At 62.3% G+C, this 16,302-nt stretch overlaps 2 protein-coding genes across 4 annotated transcripts; one reads left to right on the forward strand and one right to left on the reverse strand.

Annotated features, from left to right (window-relative positions):
- Positions 1 to 2,307: 2,307 nt before the first annotated feature.
- Positions 2,308 to 13,883, reverse strand: LOC106112138 (hexosaminidase D-like). 3 transcript variants are annotated; one of them, XM_055805583.1, is made up of 16 exons: positions 12,924 to 13,883; positions 12,478 to 12,568; positions 6,316 to 6,540; positions 6,009 to 6,105; positions 5,626 to 5,863; positions 5,366 to 5,475; positions 4,963 to 5,050; positions 4,715 to 4,879; positions 4,438 to 4,621; positions 4,153 to 4,224; positions 3,840 to 4,044; positions 3,662 to 3,744; positions 3,336 to 3,414; positions 2,986 to 3,087; positions 2,747 to 2,836; positions 2,308 to 2,625 (listed from the first exon to the last, which is right to left on the reverse strand). In XM_055805583.1, the coding sequence occupies exons 4-16, from the start codon at positions 6,101 to 6,103 to the stop codon at positions 2,442 to 2,444; spliced, it is 1,695 nt and encodes a 564-aa protein (XP_055661558.1). In that variant the 5' UTR covers positions 6,104 to 6,105; positions 6,316 to 6,540; positions 12,478 to 12,568; positions 12,924 to 13,883; the 3' UTR covers positions 2,308 to 2,441. The 3 variants fall into 3 exon arrangements, with proteins under 3 accessions (XP_055661558.1, XP_055661557.1, XP_055661556.1); XM_055805582.1 differs by lacking the exons at positions 12,478 to 12,568; positions 12,924 to 13,883 and adding an exon at positions 10,506 to 10,696; XM_055805581.1 differs by lacking the exons at positions 12,478 to 12,568; positions 12,924 to 13,883 and adding an exon at positions 10,147 to 10,495.
- On the forward strand, positions 10,958 to 16,254 carry MLST8 (MTOR associated protein, LST8 homolog). Its single transcript, XM_055805584.1, has 8 exons — positions 10,958 to 11,249; positions 11,350 to 11,401; positions 11,484 to 11,646; positions 11,730 to 11,805; positions 13,890 to 14,042; positions 14,248 to 14,372; positions 14,817 to 14,980; positions 15,516 to 16,254. Exons 1-8 carry the CDS (start codon positions 11,121 to 11,123, stop codon positions 15,632 to 15,634), a joined length of 981 nt encoding a protein of 326 aa, XP_055661559.1. The 5' UTR covers positions 10,958 to 11,120; the 3' UTR covers positions 15,635 to 16,254.
- The last annotated feature ends 48 nt before the right edge of the window (positions 16,255 to 16,302 follow it).

Genomic DNA, 16,302 nt, shown 5'->3' on the forward strand with positions numbered 1-16,302 from the left:
GCCCACCGCCAGCCTGTGGTGCCTTATCCTGGGAACCAGGCTGGAGCAGCCTTGCAATTTCTTTGCATAAAGCCCTGACTACTGCCTAATTTTTCACTTTTGTAGACACAATGGCCAGTGACATTTGTCCTCTTATACTTTTTTATGACTTCAATGACTGAGACGTTAAAGGTGCGGAGGGTGCCTGACACTGCTGAGGATGCTGATGAACCAGATAAGAAATAGGGCCAGCAATGGAGAAGGCGTTGACATGCTAATGGGACCTGGTCGGAGCAGAGCGCAGCGTCGCCCGCACAAAATCACGCCCAAATTTCTCTCTCCCAGATGAGTTACTGTCTAAAAGTCTTGAGGAGGTCCCGGCTCTGGCAAACCAACGTTGGTCCAAAAGGCTGGTACTCAGCTGGTCACTACCGTGCTGGTCACTGCCGGGCGGTGTGGCAGGCAGCTGCACGGGTGCAGTGCATTGGTGGCTGCAGTGCACCAGGACCCGTGGCTGCAGTGCACTGGTGGGTATGGTGCGCTGGTGGCTGCAGTGCACAGGGACAGGCAGCTGCAGTGCACTGGTGGCTGCAGTGCACAGGGACCCGTGGCTGCAGTGCACTGGTGGGTATGGTGCGCTGGTGGCTGCAGTGCACAGGGACCCGTGGCTGCAGTGCACTGGTGGGTATGGTGCGCTGGTGGCTGCAGTGCACAGGGACCCGTGGCTGCAGTGCACTGGTGGGTATGGTGCGCTGGTGGCTGCAGTGCACAGGGACCCGTGGCTGCAGTGCACTGGTGGGTATGGTGCGCTGGTGGCTGCAGTGCACTGCTGACTGCAGGGCATGGGCATAGCTGCAGACCCATAGCTGCAGACCCAGGTAAGTGCCTGTGGCAAAGGGACAGAAGGTCCTGATGCCCCCTGCCCACCCTGTGCTGGCCCACGCCCCCTGAGTTGGAGCCCAAGGTTGCCCTCCGCAGCCCACAACTACAGGGTGACCCCCCCTCGGGGATGGCTGGGTCCATCTCCTCTCCCCACCCCCACTTGCCAATCCAGGACATTTGGGTTACCAGCACAAAACGCCGTCTAATCTGCCCTTTAATCCTGCAGCCTGGCGGCATCCGGCTGCATGGGGGGCCTGAGCTGCTGCGGGTCTCCTTGGGCTGGGGGCTGGGGCTCCGCACGCGCCCGGGGGCCCAGGCAGGTCAGGGGCTTCCCTCACATCTGCTACCACTTGATAACAAATGAAGCTCCTCAACAAAGGTCCCTTTGTGCCCCTCAGCTCCCTCCTGCCAGGCTCCTGCACCCAGCGCCAGGACCCGGGGACACAGCACAGGCCCGGGATGGGGCAGCCCCTGCCCCGGTGGCCTTGTAGGGCACCGGGACCTTTGTGACCAAGCCAGGACACTGGGTGGTGGGGCTGTGTGGGGCTGAGTGGGGCATGCAGCCCGTCCCTCCTCCTGGGCTGAGCCAGGCATTTGCAGCAGGAGCTCGAGGCCGCCTCACATTTCTGCGGCTCCCTCTGCGCTCCTGCCAAGTGGGGCTGCTCCTTGCAGAGCAGAAGAATGTGCAGCGCAACGTCCGCGTCCTGCCCTGCCCGCCGAGCCAAAACCGGCGCCCTGAAATGCGCAGAGCTGCGGGCACGGCGGGTTTGCTTTTGCCTCCCCCACCACAGGGTTGGGCACCATGGAGGAACAGGGATGTGGAAACTCTGGCTTGCAGCGGCCGGCGGCACAGGGGTCCCCCTGCCATGGCTGCCTTTCCAACGGCCACGGGCGAGGAGGGCAGCAGGGGGTCCTGCCCGGGCACGGGAGGCAGGTCAGGCCTGGGAGCGCACGGAGCCCCTGGGCACAGGATTAACGGAGAGGAAGAGGTGAGAGCAGCGTTTGGAGGATGGCTTGGCTCGGGAAGCCAGCACCGCGCTTGTCCCCCACCCAGTGATCAAGGGCTCACAGTGGCAGCCGCTGCTGGAAGCAGACATGGGGGTGGAGAGCGGGTGCTGGCGCATCCCCCTGTGAGCTGCCCCCTCCCGCGTGCCAGCCCACACCTGCTGGCATGCAGCACCCAGCACCTGCGCCGAGCTGGATCCCATCCTGCAGGGAGGGCACGGCCACCCTCGAGGCCAGCACCAGGCACATGGGCAGCCCCGTGGGGGCAGCACCACGGGGCATCGGCTGCCCTCCCCCCACCAAAGCCTCCAGCTCTGGAAGAGCAGGAGCAAGGGGCCCAGGAGCTGTCGCAGGACAGACCCTGCCCTCTGCACCGACCCCGGCTCCCCCTCACCTGTCTGGGGTGGGCAGAGCCGTGGCCCCCTGCAGCACCCAGCAGCATCTACGAAAATACTTTATTGTGGAAGCGGGATGTGCAGGCGCTCTGTACAGTACAAACCAACGGCAGCAATGCGGTCACCAGCAAACACACACGACAGCGGCACCCTAAGCCCAGCCCAGGGGGGCCGCAGCTCCTACATGGCCTTGGGCCTGGCATTGAGGCGGATGATGGCTCGGTAGTCCCGTACCAGGTCCCGCAGCTGGTCCAGATAGGGGTTGATGTTCTCCTCCATCCACTCCTCCACGGTGTCAGGGAAGTAGACCCTCTCCAGCTGGGTGCGCAGGTTGTGGACAAAGCTCTCCCAGTCCTCATGGAGCCTGGTAGGGGGAGAACAGGGGGTCCAGCTGCCTCCTGCGAGGGTCCCCAGAGCCAAGCCCAGGAGAAACCCCAGCCCGACAAGGGCACCCGGGGGGACTTCCAGCCCCCAGCACCACGTACTTCAGCACCTTGCTGCCAAAGCTCTCCATGTTGCGGGGGTTGCCGAACTGGCGCTTGCGGTGGTAGGGGCTAAACCAGCCCTTGATGGCACTGGGGAGGCACAAGGGGAGTGGGGGGTGCAGGGGCCACCCAGGGATGGGGACCTGCACGCCGGGCAGGTCCCCTCCCAAGCAAAAGCTCTTGTGCCCCAGCCCCATGGCCAAAGAGAGCTGACCCCACCGCCTCCCGCTGCCTGTTACCTCTCTTCCTCCAGAGCCTTAAGGATGCTGTCCTTCAGGTGGCCATTAACCTGCTCAACCATGTGGTAGATCTCCGCACCAGGGAACACTCCCCTGCCCTCGCTAGGAAAAGAGAGGAGGGGGTGACAGCCCAACATGTGGGGTGCACTGGCCCTGCCAGTGCTCTGGGCTGGGAGGACCCCAGTACCCTGTGTGGCTGGAGGGTCCCTGCCCTCACCCCAGGCAGGTAGGTCTGGGACCAGGGTATTTGGGTAACCAACCCCCCGCTCCCCTCCAGTGCATCCCTTCTGATGCAACTGGGACAGCAGTGCCACGGCCACCCCCAGCCATGGCCAGGCTGTGCCACGCACCACATGCTCTGCTCCAGCTGCATGCTCTGGAAGCCCAGCATGTCCAGGACCTTCCTCTTTGCCTCCTCTGTGAAGCCCCCTGTGGAGGGTAAGGAGAGGCGCAGAAGAGCTGGGGCCACCCCTATGTCAGGCTCACCCCTGGCTTCACCACACCCCCAAAACTGGGGGAGCTGAAGCTGTCTTCCCCCTGCCACCCACCTCCCTCCCAGCACCTTCCCTGCCTGCAGGATAGGGTCTCGCAGGCAGTGGCTGCCTGTGGGTTGGGGAGATGGGGCGAGCCCAGCCGCGACGGCTGGTTGGGTGCTGGCAGCAGGGTGGTGGCTCACCGTTCACCAGGGTCTGCAGGCAGATGGCCAGGGAGGGGATGCTGACAGGCAGCAGCTCGCAGAGCACCGAGTAGTGATCGTACCTGCGGAGCGGGGCCAGCCACAGCATCGCCTCCCGCACTGCCACCGTCGGGGCTGCGTGGGTGCTGGGGAGGGCAGGGGTCCTGCTGCCTTTTACCTCTGCCAGCCGGTGAGGACGATGCCCTGGAAGCGCAGCGGGGCCAGCCGTGGCAGGGCCTGCATCACCGTCAGCCAGCTCAGGTGGTTTTTCAGGTGGTAGCTCAAGGGGGGCCAGGTCTGCGCCGGTCCCGTGGTGCCCTTGAAGGCGCTGGCAAACCACACTGCCTCGAAGCCACTCTCCGCGTACTTGGCGAGGAACTGCCCTGCAGCGGGACAGGCATGAGCCCCAAATACCACTGTCCTTGGGAGGCTGGCGAAAGCTCAGGGGGGTGTCCCCCTACCAGCCCTGGGAGCCTGGCATGTCACCTTACCAATCTGCTCAGCCTCAAAGTCAGGCGCATAGAACCACACCACGGGTGAGACGTGCTTCGCTATCCCAGACTCTGCAGGGGGAGTGGGGACGGGGACGTGGGCACTGGTGCCAGCAGCAGGAGGATGCCTGGGGCTCCTCGTGCTCCTCCGAGACCTGCATCCCTGCAGGGCCATGCCCGAGCTCCTCCCAGGCACCAGGCACAACGCCTGCCAGGGCAGCCACACAAATGGGTGCTGCTGAGAGGCCAGCTCAGGTACCACCACTGCCATCCCTGTCCTCTCACCCCGCAGGGCTCCCACGCTGATCTTCCTCAGCATGTCATCCCACATGAGTGCCCGCAGCCCCCAGTACTGCGTGGTGATGAAGCCCAGCACCTCCTTGATGTGCTTCAGGTACATGGTCCCCGTGTCACCCTTGTTGCGGCTCATCCAGTTCTTGGAGTCCATCCCCTCTCCGAGATGGAAGACCTGGACTTAGGGGAAGGGGGATGCTCAGCACCACTGGGAGCACCACTGGTGCCTGGGGTGAGGGCTGGGATCCCTGCACGGCCCACCACTCACCTCGTCCGCGCCGATGTGGATCCAGGTGGAGCGCCTGTGCTTCTCAATCACCTGTGACAAGATGCTCTTGAGCAGGGCCAGGGTGTCGGGGACATGGGGGTTGAAGCTGTTGGGGAAGCGCTCAACCTCCCGCAGATGCTGGTACTTCTCGTGCTTGAGGATGAACTGTGTGGGAGGAGCTGTCAGGGGAGGTTTCCAGGGGGAACCTCCTGTGATGTGGGGTGAGGAGCGGGATCAGGACCCCCTACCTCCACGTGCCCAAAGGTCTGCACCAGGGGAACCACCTCCAGCTTGTGGAGCTCCGCCAGCTGCTGAATCCGCTCGATGTCCTCCTCGCTGGGAGGGCAGGGACAGGCTCACCAGGCGATGCCAGGGCAGAGGGCAGAGCATGAGGGCACTCCCTCCTCCTCTGGCACCCTGCCCACACGGCCCCGGCCACCCCACGCCTGTGTGGACTTTACTATGGGGACACAAATATTGACCCGGCGGGGCAGGAGGCTGGTCGGCCAGTGGCGCAGCCCAGCACTGCAACCACGGTTATCACAGGCATGGGTGCAGGCAGGTCACACCCAGCCCCAGCACACCAGGACCTGCCGGGGCTGCACCGAGCCGGCAGCCCTACAGCCAGCTCAGCACCCGGCCCCGGCTCACCTGTAAGCGTATGGGGACTTCAGGATTTCCAGCTCCCCCTTGAAGGGGAACATGTCCTCGTACTCGATGAGGATGCCGTTGGCTCCCAGCTGCGACAGGAGGGGGAACACCTGTGGGACGGGCAGGGTGGGCTCAGCCTGTGGGGATGGCAGAGTCCCCGGTGGGCAGCGGGGACAGCTGGCAGGTTGAGCTTTGCTCTGCCTGTGCCCCCTCGGCACATCCCTCCCCAGCACTCCCTCCCTGTCCTGGGGCATCTTCACCTGCTCCAGGTAGGAGACCCTGGGCGCAGCTCCCTTGAAGTCCAGGTGGACCAGCCTCATCTCAGTGGCACCAATGTCCCTGGGGCCCTGCTGCTCCAGCTGTTGCCTCGGGGCTGTTATCTTTGCTGCAGGGAGCTCCAGAGCCTGGCTCTGGGAGCCAGCATCCTGGCCAGTGTCGCCCGTGTCCCCCCAGAACCCACTGTCCTTGGTGACATGCTTGTGCAGCTCCAGGGTAAAGCTGCAGGGAACACAGCAGGGCTGGGGGTGCCGTGGGGCATGGGGCACCTGCTGCCCCCCAGTACTGGGCATGACCCAGGGGCTCCCCACAGACCCCAACCCCGCTGGGGCCCTCACCCATGCCCGGAGTTCTGCTGCCACCTCACCTGTCACGGAAGAGGAATTTGATGCCAGCCAAGGCAACAAGGAGCAGCACGACGAGGCGAAGCAGGTTCAGCCTGTGGCTGCGCTGGAAGGCCATCTCTGCGGGGGACACACAAGGGTCTGGCTGCACTGCAGCACCCCAAGGCTGGGCAGTGGCCAGAAGGACCCCAAGTACGGGTGACCCTGCACAGCCCCACGTACTGTGCCCTGCTCCCCTGACCAGGGCAGCACAAGACCCAGAGAAAGGGGATATGGGGGAGACCCCACCCACCATCCCAGTCCCCAGCGGGGACCCCATGTCCCTCCTACCTCATGGGCACAGCACAGGGGCCAGTGGCCGGACCCGTCTTTGCCTTTGCCTCTGCTTGCAAGAGCACAGCCTCCTCGGGCTCCACCAGCACAGGAACAAACAAGGAACAAACAAGGCAGTGCCTGCAGGGAATCCCCTAGAGCCCTGTCACCTCCAAGACAAGGGCCGTGTCAGGGGGCGGCTGGTGCGGTGGCATCACGCAGTGGGCACAGGATGCAACAGCCCTGCGGACAGAAGGGAGGCAATTGGGGACCACCTGGGTACATGCCAGCACTGGGCTGCTCTGCGGATGGCACTGGCATGGCCATGGGCACCACCGGTGCAAGGGGGGCAGCCTGGACCCCCCTGGCACCCGCAGGGATGGGCACACGCTCTCCACACACAGCCCGCAGCATCCCCCTGGGGAGGCAAGTTCCCCCCCGGCACCACGGAGGGGAAGGGGCAGAGCTGCTTTGCCTGCCAAGAAACAACCTCAGAGTGGGGCAGGAGGCCAGCGGGGTCCGGCCACCCAGGCTCCGAGCCCCGTGAGAGGAGCTGCTGCTTTCCCCGCAGAGCGGGAGAGGGACAGGGTGGGATCGCCGTGCTGCCACTGCTGAGGGCTGCAAGACACCGCACCTGGTTAAACCCATGTGTGACCCCACGCAGGGCATGCAGGACAGGCCACGCGCAGTGCAGGGAACAGCTTGTGTCAAAGGGTTGTCACAATTCAGGATGAATAAAATTCAGTTTAAGTCTTTTTTTCCTAAACCAATTTTGAGAACTCCTGAGAGGGGGATCTACCTATTTAGATAAAAGTGAGGCCAAACCAAAGACAGACGCTGTGGGGCAGGAGGCAGCAGGTGCCCCTTCCCTGGTCCCCCCTGTGGCAACAGCTCGCGGGATTCACAGATATTTGTGACCACTGGCACGTGACCAGCCCCAGCACCAAGACCCACCGCAGTGTCCCATGCAGCCGGCATCGCAGCTGCAGCAGGAGATGCCGAGCCAGGCCAGGCCTCGGTGAGACCAGCACTGGGGGCATCGCTCCCCCCAGCCCCAGGGAGCCACCGACCTCTGCAGCCCCATGGCATCCCCCTGGGAGAGCATCGCAGGGGGGAGTGCCAAGCACACCCTATGCCCTGCTCCTGCAGCCCCCTTGGGGCTCCTCCTCGCCCACAGCCCCACTCCCAGGTGACAAGGGACCTGTGACCCCAGGAGCCCACAGCAGCCCGACAGGCAGGAGGCAGCATGAATCCTCCTGGAAGCTGCACAGGAGAAGCACTAGCATCACTTCTGCCCTTTTTTCTCCTTTTTTGCCGGCTGGTGGGTGCAGCGAGGCAGGGATGGGGCAGTGCCGCCAACACCCCCAGCCCCCAGCCGCTGCGAGCGCCGGGGCAGCTGCCACCAGCTCTCTTGGTTAGTTGCCACCCGAAGGTGCTGAAGTTCAGGGTTGAAGCAAGCATTGCCAGATTTGGGACCTGAAAAGCAGATTTTGGCGGCTGCCGGTGCATGAGCTGCTCAGCTGATCGCGAGGGTTTTGTTTGTGTTGCCAGAGCAGCGGCACCAGGGGAGAGCGGCGCTGAGCCGCCCCGTGCCTCTGGCTCTGAATTAGCCCTTTTTGTAGACACAGCCCTAATGCCTCCTGACATGCTCCTCCCGCATGCTGCCACGGGGTGCAGGGGGATTGCAGCGGCCGGGACCCCTGGCATGTCCTGCAGAGCCAGTGCAGGACGTGCCGTCCCCAGAGCATGAGGCCCCAGCAAGGCCACGTTACAGGGCAGGGCAGCAACGTGCAGGAGGGAGCTGGAGCATCCTGCTCCATCCCCATCGCCCAGTACCCCTGGGTACCCGGTCCTTTGGTGCTTGTACACAGGAGGCAGGGCAAGAGCTTGCTCTTGGGGCAGGTTGTGCCCACGCTGTCCCCTGCGCTCACACCTGGACGAGACACCTTGTGCTCAGCACTGCACCGCCTGTGCTGCGGGGGACAAACATGGCACCCCCTCCCTGTCCTGCCTGTTCCCACTGCCCTTCCAGCCTGCCTGGAAGCTCCTGGCAGCTCCGATGCAGCCCAGCAAGGATGTGCCAGGCTGGGGACAGCTGCCAGCCCGGGGCTTACCTGCATTGGGTGTGCGGGAAGGTACAGGGGGACATGGGACCGGGGGCTTAGTGGGCACGGGGCAGGTGGGCACGGGGAGCCCAGCACCCGGGAAGGCCATCAATATGTGAAGTGCTGGTCGTGCTGTCATGGGAACACAGCGCCTGATTAGAGCAGGGATAAATATTTAGACAGACGCTGTCAGCTCACCAAGATTTGGCATTTTTAGTATATGTAATCTTATTTAAATTGAGAACAGGTTTTCAGGGTTTGAGCCTCCCTGGCACAGCCCAGGTGCAGGTAGGCGGGATGGGGACACGCCAGTGGTGGGGTGCAGTGCCAGGGGGTGACAGTGGGGCAGCCACGACTCTGTGCCCCTGTGCTGATGGAAGAGCCCCTTGCAGCTGCTCGGTGCCGCCCCTCTAACCTGGCATCTCGCCACTAGACCCCGCTGTGTTTATTAACACATCTTCCTCTACCAACCCTTTGGGGACAGCGCCGACACCGGGTCCCCAGGAGGCTCGGAAGAGCCCACGGCTCCTTGCAACCAGCCAGCCAGCCTGGCTCAACACAGCAGCTGCAGGGCGGGGAGGGGGCCGGACCCTTGCCCCCCTCTCTGCCTCCACACAGCCTATGTGGGGTTTGCCCCCAGCAACCTGAAACCAGCCCAGCTCCCCACTTACCTTCCTGATCCTGGAGGAGAGGAGAATGGAAGCAAACCCAAACCTGACTCTGGGGAGAGTTGGGGCCATGGGGAGGACAGAGCTGAGTGCCCCCAGTGTGGCAGGTGCCACTGCAGCCCACAGGCTGGCAGTGAGGGTTTCGGGTGCCACTGCAGGGTCTGGGTGCCACCCAGCTGCCCACTGCTCTGCTCCGGCATTCCCCAGCTGTTGCCACGCCAAACGCTCACTCCTGCTGGGTGCGCACGACGGTGCGGCCATAGGAAGAGTGATGCTGCACACTCACACATATTTGCACACACTCACATGCTTCCAGAGCCTTCCCTGGTCCCTCACCCCCAGCCTGTGTCTTCCCCATGGGATGAGCTGCCCCTCACCAGAGGCCGTGACACTGCAGCCCCACAGCTGCGGGCTCCTGCGTGGGGAGGCTGTGGACACCTCCAGCAGGGCTACAGCCCCCATGGCAGCAGGAGGGGGCTGTTCCCTGGCCCCTGGGCAGAGAGAGCCCCTGTGTCATGTCCACCCCAGGGATGCTTGGGCATGCACGGAGCAGCCCCTGGGCATGGGGGGGACTTACCACACCCCACCCAGCCCACCACACCACCAGGGCTCCACCCGCACCCTGCAAGCCTGGGGCATCTCGTGTCACCCCACACCCCAGGTACTCCTTGGGCATCCCTGCACCCCACAGCACCCTCCAGGCTCCGCTGGGCATTCCTGTGGCCCTGCTCCCCACTGTGGCTCTGGGCTTCCCTGCATCCCTCCAGGCATCCCTGCATCCCCACGGGCATTCCTACTGCACCAGGCATCCCTGCAGCCCTGGGCATTCCTGCATCCCCCTGGGCATCACTGCAGCCCTGGGCATCCCTGATTCCCGCTGGGCATCCCTATGGCCCTGGGCATCCCTGCATCCCCCTGGGCAACCCTGCATCCCTCCCGGGCATTCCTATGGCATCGGGCATCCCTGAATCCCTGAGCATCCCTGCATCCCCCCGGGTATCCTTGCACCCCCCGGGCATCCCGGCCGCCCCTGCACCCCCGACGCCCCGACGGCCCCGAGCATCCCTGGCCCTTACCGGCAGGTGCGGGGCCGCCGCGGGCACCGCCGGCAGCGGGCACGAGCGCAGACACGGGCCGCCGCCGCTGCCGCTCTTAAAGGGCCCGAGCGGTGCCGGTGCGGCGGGCGCTGCGGGGCCGGGGCCGGGCGGGGCAGGGAGCGGCCCCACGGCCCGCTGCGGCGGCACCTGCACGGCGGGACACCCGCACAGCCGCAGCCCCCGGCCGTCCTGCCTCGGGCAGCACCGGCCTGCGGGGCGGCCCCGGCAGAGCTCCCGCTGTCCCGGTGGGCCTGGCCGTGCCCAGGCTGTGCGGGGCGGCTCTGGCCGTGGCCGGTGCCCCGTGTATGCCCGATGTGTGCCCGGTGTCCGGTGTGTACCTGGTGCCCGATGTGTGCCCGGTGCCCGGTGTGTACACGGTGTGCGCCAGGTGCCCAGTGTGTGCCTGGGGCCCGGGGCCCGGCACGTTGTCAGTGCCTGGTGCCTGCTGTGTGCGCGGTGTGTTCCCGTGCCCGGTGTGTGCCCGGTGCCCCGTGTGTGCCCGGTGCGAGCCCGGTACCCGCCCCGCGGCGCTGGGCGCTGCACAGCCCCCTCTGCGCTGCGCCCCCTAGCGGCGGGGCTGGAAGCGTGCTCCACCTCTCACACCCCCCCCCGTGCCCAGTGGTCTCTCCTACCCACCCCGCCCCCTGCGCATGGTCTCTCCCGCCGCCCCGCCCTTGCGCATGCGCTCTCCGCAGGCCCCGCCCCGGGCGGCTGCGCGCTGAGGCGGGGCGCACGGCGCGTGCGCGGGGCGTGCCGGGCTCCGCGCGTGCCGGTACCGGGGGAGCGGGCGGGGGCCGGGCCCTGCGGCGGGCGGGCTCTGCGGCTGCCGGTACCGGGGGGGGGCCTGGCCCGGGCCCCGGGCTCCCCCGCGCTGCGGGGCGGGCGGGGGGCGCAGGGGTGAGTGCCCGCCTGGGCGGGCTGGGGGGGCCTGAGCGGGCCCCGGCGGCGGGACCATGAACGCGGCGCAGGGCACGGTGGGCAGCGACCCCGTCATCCTGGCCACGGCCGGCTACGACCACACGGTGCGGTTCTGGCAGGCGCACAGCGGCATCTGCACCCGCACCGTGCAGCACCAGGACTCGGTATCCTTCCCCGCCCCGGGCTGGGGGCGGCGGGGAGCGCTCGGTGCCACGGGGCGGGCCCCGGGGGGTTCCTATTACCGACCTTAACGGGCGGCTGCAGCAGGTGAACGCGCTGGAGATCACCCCGGACCGCAGCATGATCGCCGCCGCAGGTGAGCCCCGGCCCCCCGGCCCCCGGCCCCCGGGCAGGGCAGGGCAGGGTGCCCGGTCAGCCGCTGCCCGCTCCCGCCGCAGGCTACCAGCACATCCGCATGTACGACCTCAACTCCAACAACCCCAACCCCGTCATCAACTACGACGGCGTCAGCAAGAACATCACCTCGGTGGGCTTCCACGAGGACGGGCGGTGGATGTACACGGGTGGGGAGGACTGCATGGCCCGCATCTGGGACCTGAGGTGGGCAGAGGCGGCACCGGGGGTGGCAGCGCTGATGTGCGCACCCAAACGTGCTCCCGAACAAACACGCTCTTTTCTTGCAGGTCTCGTAACCTCCAGTGCCAGCGGATTTTCCAGGTGAACGCTCCCATTAACTGCGTCTGCCTGCACCCCAACCAGGTGAGCGCTGCCTTCTCCACCATACCCCCCGGGTAAACCAGAGGGGCTGCGGAGTTCTGTATTGGCAGCCCTGCCAAAAGCCCTGGGGGCTGGCTGGGGAGGGTGGCCTCCCTGGTGGCACGGACCCGCAGGCTGCTGGTGCCGTTGTTGGACAAGCAGCAGCTGGCTTCCCACACCCAGGCCACCCATCTGGCTGCTCCCTCAGCGAGCCACTGGAGCTTTGGGTCGCGATGGGAACGGAGCCCACGCCACACCGGAGCCGGCACAATCGATGCGTTGTCCCTCTGTCTGCCCTGGGAAAGCCAACGCTGCTTTGTGCGGTGGAGCAGAGCCCCCCAGGCAGCGGCGCTGGGAGCGAGCGGGTACCGCGGGCTCAGGCTGTGCCTGCAGCAGGTGTCTGTGCCACAGTCCCCGGCCTTTGTCTGCTGAGCTCGTTTGCCAGCTGGTGCACTTGCACTAATTACCTGGTGGCTGTTGCAAAGAGGCAGCCTAATGGCTGTGCTGGGCCTCTTGTCCCGTGGGAGGGAGCGCTCCTTGGGGGCCATCCCTGCCCCGGCAACATAACCGAGGGGACGTGGTGGGAGTGGAACTGGCGGCATGGGGTGGGCTGGGAAGCTTGAGGGTGGCACCGCTGCCAAGAAAAAGCATCTTGGGACCCGTGGCCGCAGTTACCTTCAGGACCTTGGTCAGATTCGCTTCGAGATTCACTGTTCGGGTCAGGAGCTGTTGATAAACAGGGATGGCCGAGGCTCGGGAAACGAGGCTAAAAGGGAGTGTGGTGCATTAGAGGGGGTGGCGGTGAAAATCAATACGTATCATTGCAGTGCTAATAACCCGTCTGGTCCATTTTGTATTCACAGTGCTGCAGGGTTTGTTTGTTGGCATGGTAGTGCAGACTCTTAAAAAGCTGAATAATAGAAATATTTCTTTGCATTTGATTTTGCAAAGGTTTAATTTTGCAAGTCCAGAATTTCAGACCAGATTTGAGATCAGTTATTTGGCCTAGACTTTACCCAGATGCTTCTGATGCTCCTGCGGTGCTGATGCTGTGAGAATGTATTATCATAAAACAAATATTGTTGTTGTACATAGATCTTACATGTGAAATAATCACTAACCAAGATGCTGCTGAGGTGCAGGAGTGTGGTCCGTGAGCTGAACGCAGTTAATTAGTCCAGAGGTGGCAGTATTTATTCAGATAGCTTCATTGCTCTGCAATTCCCTGCTGCAGTGATGCTGATCCAGTTATCCAAGTGAAATTTCTCATGGCTTGGGTTTAGCAATTGCTAATTTCCGTGACAGCTTTAGCAATTGCACTTGCACCTGCTAAGAGTGGGCTAAGGACTGTGGCTGTGCAGTCAGCTAAATATATCGAGTGATGACTGCCTTCCTCAGAAATAAGCCTTTGCTCACAGGTACAGGATTAGCTGCGCCCGATGACCTGATCTCCTCTAGGGATTCTGCTAAAATTATGGACGGTGCAAGACTATCGATAAAAGCCCTGGTTTTAGTGGAGAGCTGCCAGCATTGTCTTCTGGTCTGAGTTTGGGATTGGAGCCAGAACTCCTGCCCTTCAGCTGGCTCTTGTCCTTCCCCTGAGAAGGAGAGAGAGAAAAAAAAAATCTATTTAGGCTCGTGTTTTTCAGGTATCTGTACACTCTTGAGTGCTTCAGTTGTTCACTGGCCAACTTGCATCTTAATGCCTGCTTCTCAGACATGCTGAAAGTCATTTGGCTTCTGTGGATGTTGTTTGGAGCTGTAGCTGTGCAATGGTTCTGGAAATCGGGCAGCTGCTGTGTGCTCTGGGGTTTATAAAATTAGGAAACACTTCTGTAAAAGTAAACACTTCTTGCAGAGTGTAATGTGAGATCAGTACTCTTGCTTTCGGTGCACGGGGCAGTCAGCAGGCTGCTGGAGCTCTGAAACAGCCCTGAGCTGTGGAATAATGAGGCAGAACAGGACCCCGATGTTTAAAACCAGAGCAAGGCTCCACGTGGTGCCACACAGGCACGGCCTGAGCATCAGCTTGAGGCTGCTGCTTGTGGGGTTCTCCACAGAGAGACGAGGCTGCTGTTTTCTTGCAGGCAGAGCTAATTGTAGGTGATCAGAGCGGTGCCATTCACATCTGGGACCTAAAGACGGACCACAACGAGCAGCTGATTCCAGAGCCCGAAGTTTCTGTGAATTCGGTTCACATTGACCCCGATGCCAGCTACATGGCGGCCGTTAACAGCTCGGTGAGCTCCGACAGCCTTGGACGTGGGACAGGATTAACTGTGCTGCGGCCGCTGCTGGGCTGTGCCTCCTGTGGGCAGGGGCAGCCAGTCTGCACGTGCCGGCTTCACCTGCAGCTTTGCTGTGCTGTGGGCAGATGTGGGAAGTCCTGGCTGCTTTGGGTGGGTGGCTACCAGCCTGGCCACAGATCCCTCTGTCTCGCTGCAGGGAAATTGCTATGTGTGGAACCTGACGGGTGGCATCGGAGAGGAGGTGACGCAGCTGATCCCCAAGACCAAGATCCCAGCACACAACCGCTATGCCCTGCAGTGCAAGTTCAGCCCTGACTCCACGTGAGTGCATGCCAGCCCCTTGCCTACCTGTGATGGGAAACAGACGGTCCTTTCCAGGCAGGCAGAGGCCAGCTGTGCCTCCAGCTGTTGGCTGATGCTGGCTCCATACTGCCCTGCAGAGCCACCAGGGAGGAGTGGGACAGGCGGCATGGGATGTGTCAGCACTGGGTTGCTGTCGGTGGCATCCCAGCCTCGTGCTCTTTGGGCTCAGCAAGTTTTGCAGCCACGAACTGTTCTTACAGCTGGGGTCAAATTGCTGATCTCCAGGAATGAAGTGGTGGACTCCTTCACCAAGCCTGCTCAGCTTGCATCTCATCAAGCAGATGATTTAGGTGTAAAGAAATTTGATCACGGCAAACACAGGTCTCCAGCTCACATTACTGAGGGGCCCTTAGGCGTACAGCGTGATTAATAAGGTTGCCCTTGCATGTCTCTTCCTTGCAGGCTCTTGGCTACATGTTCTGCAGATCAGACGTGCAAGATCTGGAGGACTTCAAACTTCTCTCTGATGACAGAGCTGAGCATTAAGAGCAATAACCCGGGGGAAACGTCTCGGGGCTGGATGTGGGACTGTGCGTTCTCCGGGGACTCCCAGTACATTGTCACAGGTGACGCGCTGCTGTGCTCCTGCCCTTGGCCCCCCACTTGATTTGCACTATGCCAGGCCCCCAGCAGCAGGGCCCTGCGCTAGCCCAGGGCTTACCAGGGGCTCTAGCTGGGACGTTGCCAAACCCTCGTGCACCAGTGTGTGCGAGGAGAGAGCACCCAGCCTCGCACCCACCACTCAGTCCGCTAACGCCCTTAAGCATTTTGCCTGTGCTGCAATAGGGTGTCTGTTTAAACTGGAGAGCTGGTCTTCGTGTGTGCAGTTTATTTCACCTGGTAGCAATGCTGCTCGTAGTACGCAGCGTGATAGTACCTTCAGAGCAAGTGTTGTAACTTCACAGTAGCTTCTCTCTGAAATAATTAAAACCCCACGTAATACAGAAATGCACTAAGCTGTTTGCTCTGCACAGCTCCCTTAGTGGTCATCAACATAATAATGGTCTTGAATGAAGCAAGAGGGAAGTCTTGCTTACAATAATTTAAAAGTTTAAAGGGTATTGCAATATATCCCACTCCTCTTTTCATGTTCTGTTCCAGCCTCCTCTGATAACCTGGCCAGACTTTGGTGTGTGGAGACAGGAGAGATCAAGAGGGAATACAGCGGCCACCAGAAAGCAGTCGTCTGCCTTGCTTTCAATGACAGCGTGTTGGGATAATGGTCATGTGTGGGAAGGAGAGGACCTCTGCTTGTTTTCCCTTGTCTTACACCCTCTCCAGAGCCCGAGGCATGCACTTGTAACCATCCTCCCCTCCGAGGGAGAGGGCTCAGTCTCTGGCAGAAGCAGCTGCATCTGCCTGGAGTGAGACCAGGCTTCAGCTCTGAGCAGATCATTACCAAAACGTGTGTGGCCTCTAGGGGAGGCTGCTGGGACAAAAGGGAATGGGAGAGGGACCCCACTGAGGGGAGCTGGATGCTGTCCAGCTGCAGGCATCCCTGTGGCATCAGCTGCTGACAGCTTTGTCATATTCTTGTACCCCAAAGTGGAAAAAAATAAAGAAATCGGCCTTTCTAAATGATGGAAGAGGCTGAGCAAAGAGGAGAGGCAGCTGTTTCTTGTTTGCAATCCCTTTATTCAAAGTGTATTTCACATACTCACTTGAAGACCTGCAGTCTTACAAAGCCAGCCACCCCCAACAAATTTAATAGCCTTGTGTTGAACGGGGCATGTAGCCATAAACCACCAGCTACTCCCTGTGACTCCTCTAGGCCTGAATCTCCTACTATCTACGTACAAGGTGCAGCCCTGGAGCTGCAAATAAAATGTCTGTACTGACAGTGCTGAGCAGAGTCCTGTTGTTTTTCTAAACTCTCCTGAAGTGCAGC

The sequence above is a fragment of the Falco peregrinus genome, chromosome 5 (assembly GCF_023634155.1).
Source record: "Falco peregrinus isolate bFalPer1 chromosome 5, bFalPer1.pri, whole genome shotgun sequence".
Classification (NCBI taxonomy): Eukaryota; Metazoa; Chordata; class Aves; order Falconiformes; family Falconidae; genus Falco; species Falco peregrinus.

Excerpts from the sequence above, each read along its gene's own strand:
- LOC106112138 (XM_055805583.1), bottom strand. The coding sequence starts at position 6,103 with ATGGCCTTCCAGCGCAGCCACAGGCTGAACCTGCTTCGCCTCGTCGTG. Across the intron at positions 3,745-3,839 it reads GTCCTCACCGGCTGGCAGAG|GTACGATCACTACTCGGTGC; the intron begins GTAAAAGGCAGC and ends CCCGCTCCGCAG. Across the intron at positions 3,415-3,661 it reads CCTGCAGACCCTGGTGAACG|GGGGCTTCACAGAGGAGGCA; the intron begins GTGAGCCACCAC and ends TACCCTCCACAG.
- MLST8 (XM_055805584.1), top strand. The coding sequence starts at position 11,121 with ATGAACGCGGCGCAGGGCACGGTGGGCAGCGACCCCGTCATCCTGGCC. Across the intron at positions 11,402-11,483 it reads CAGCATGATCGCCGCCGCAG|GCTACCAGCACATCCGCATG; the intron begins GTGAGCCCCGGC and ends CTCCCGCCGCAG. Across the intron at positions 11,647-11,729 it reads GCCCGCATCTGGGACCTGAG|GTCTCGTAACCTCCAGTGCC; the intron begins GTGGGCAGAGGC and ends CTTTTCTTGCAG.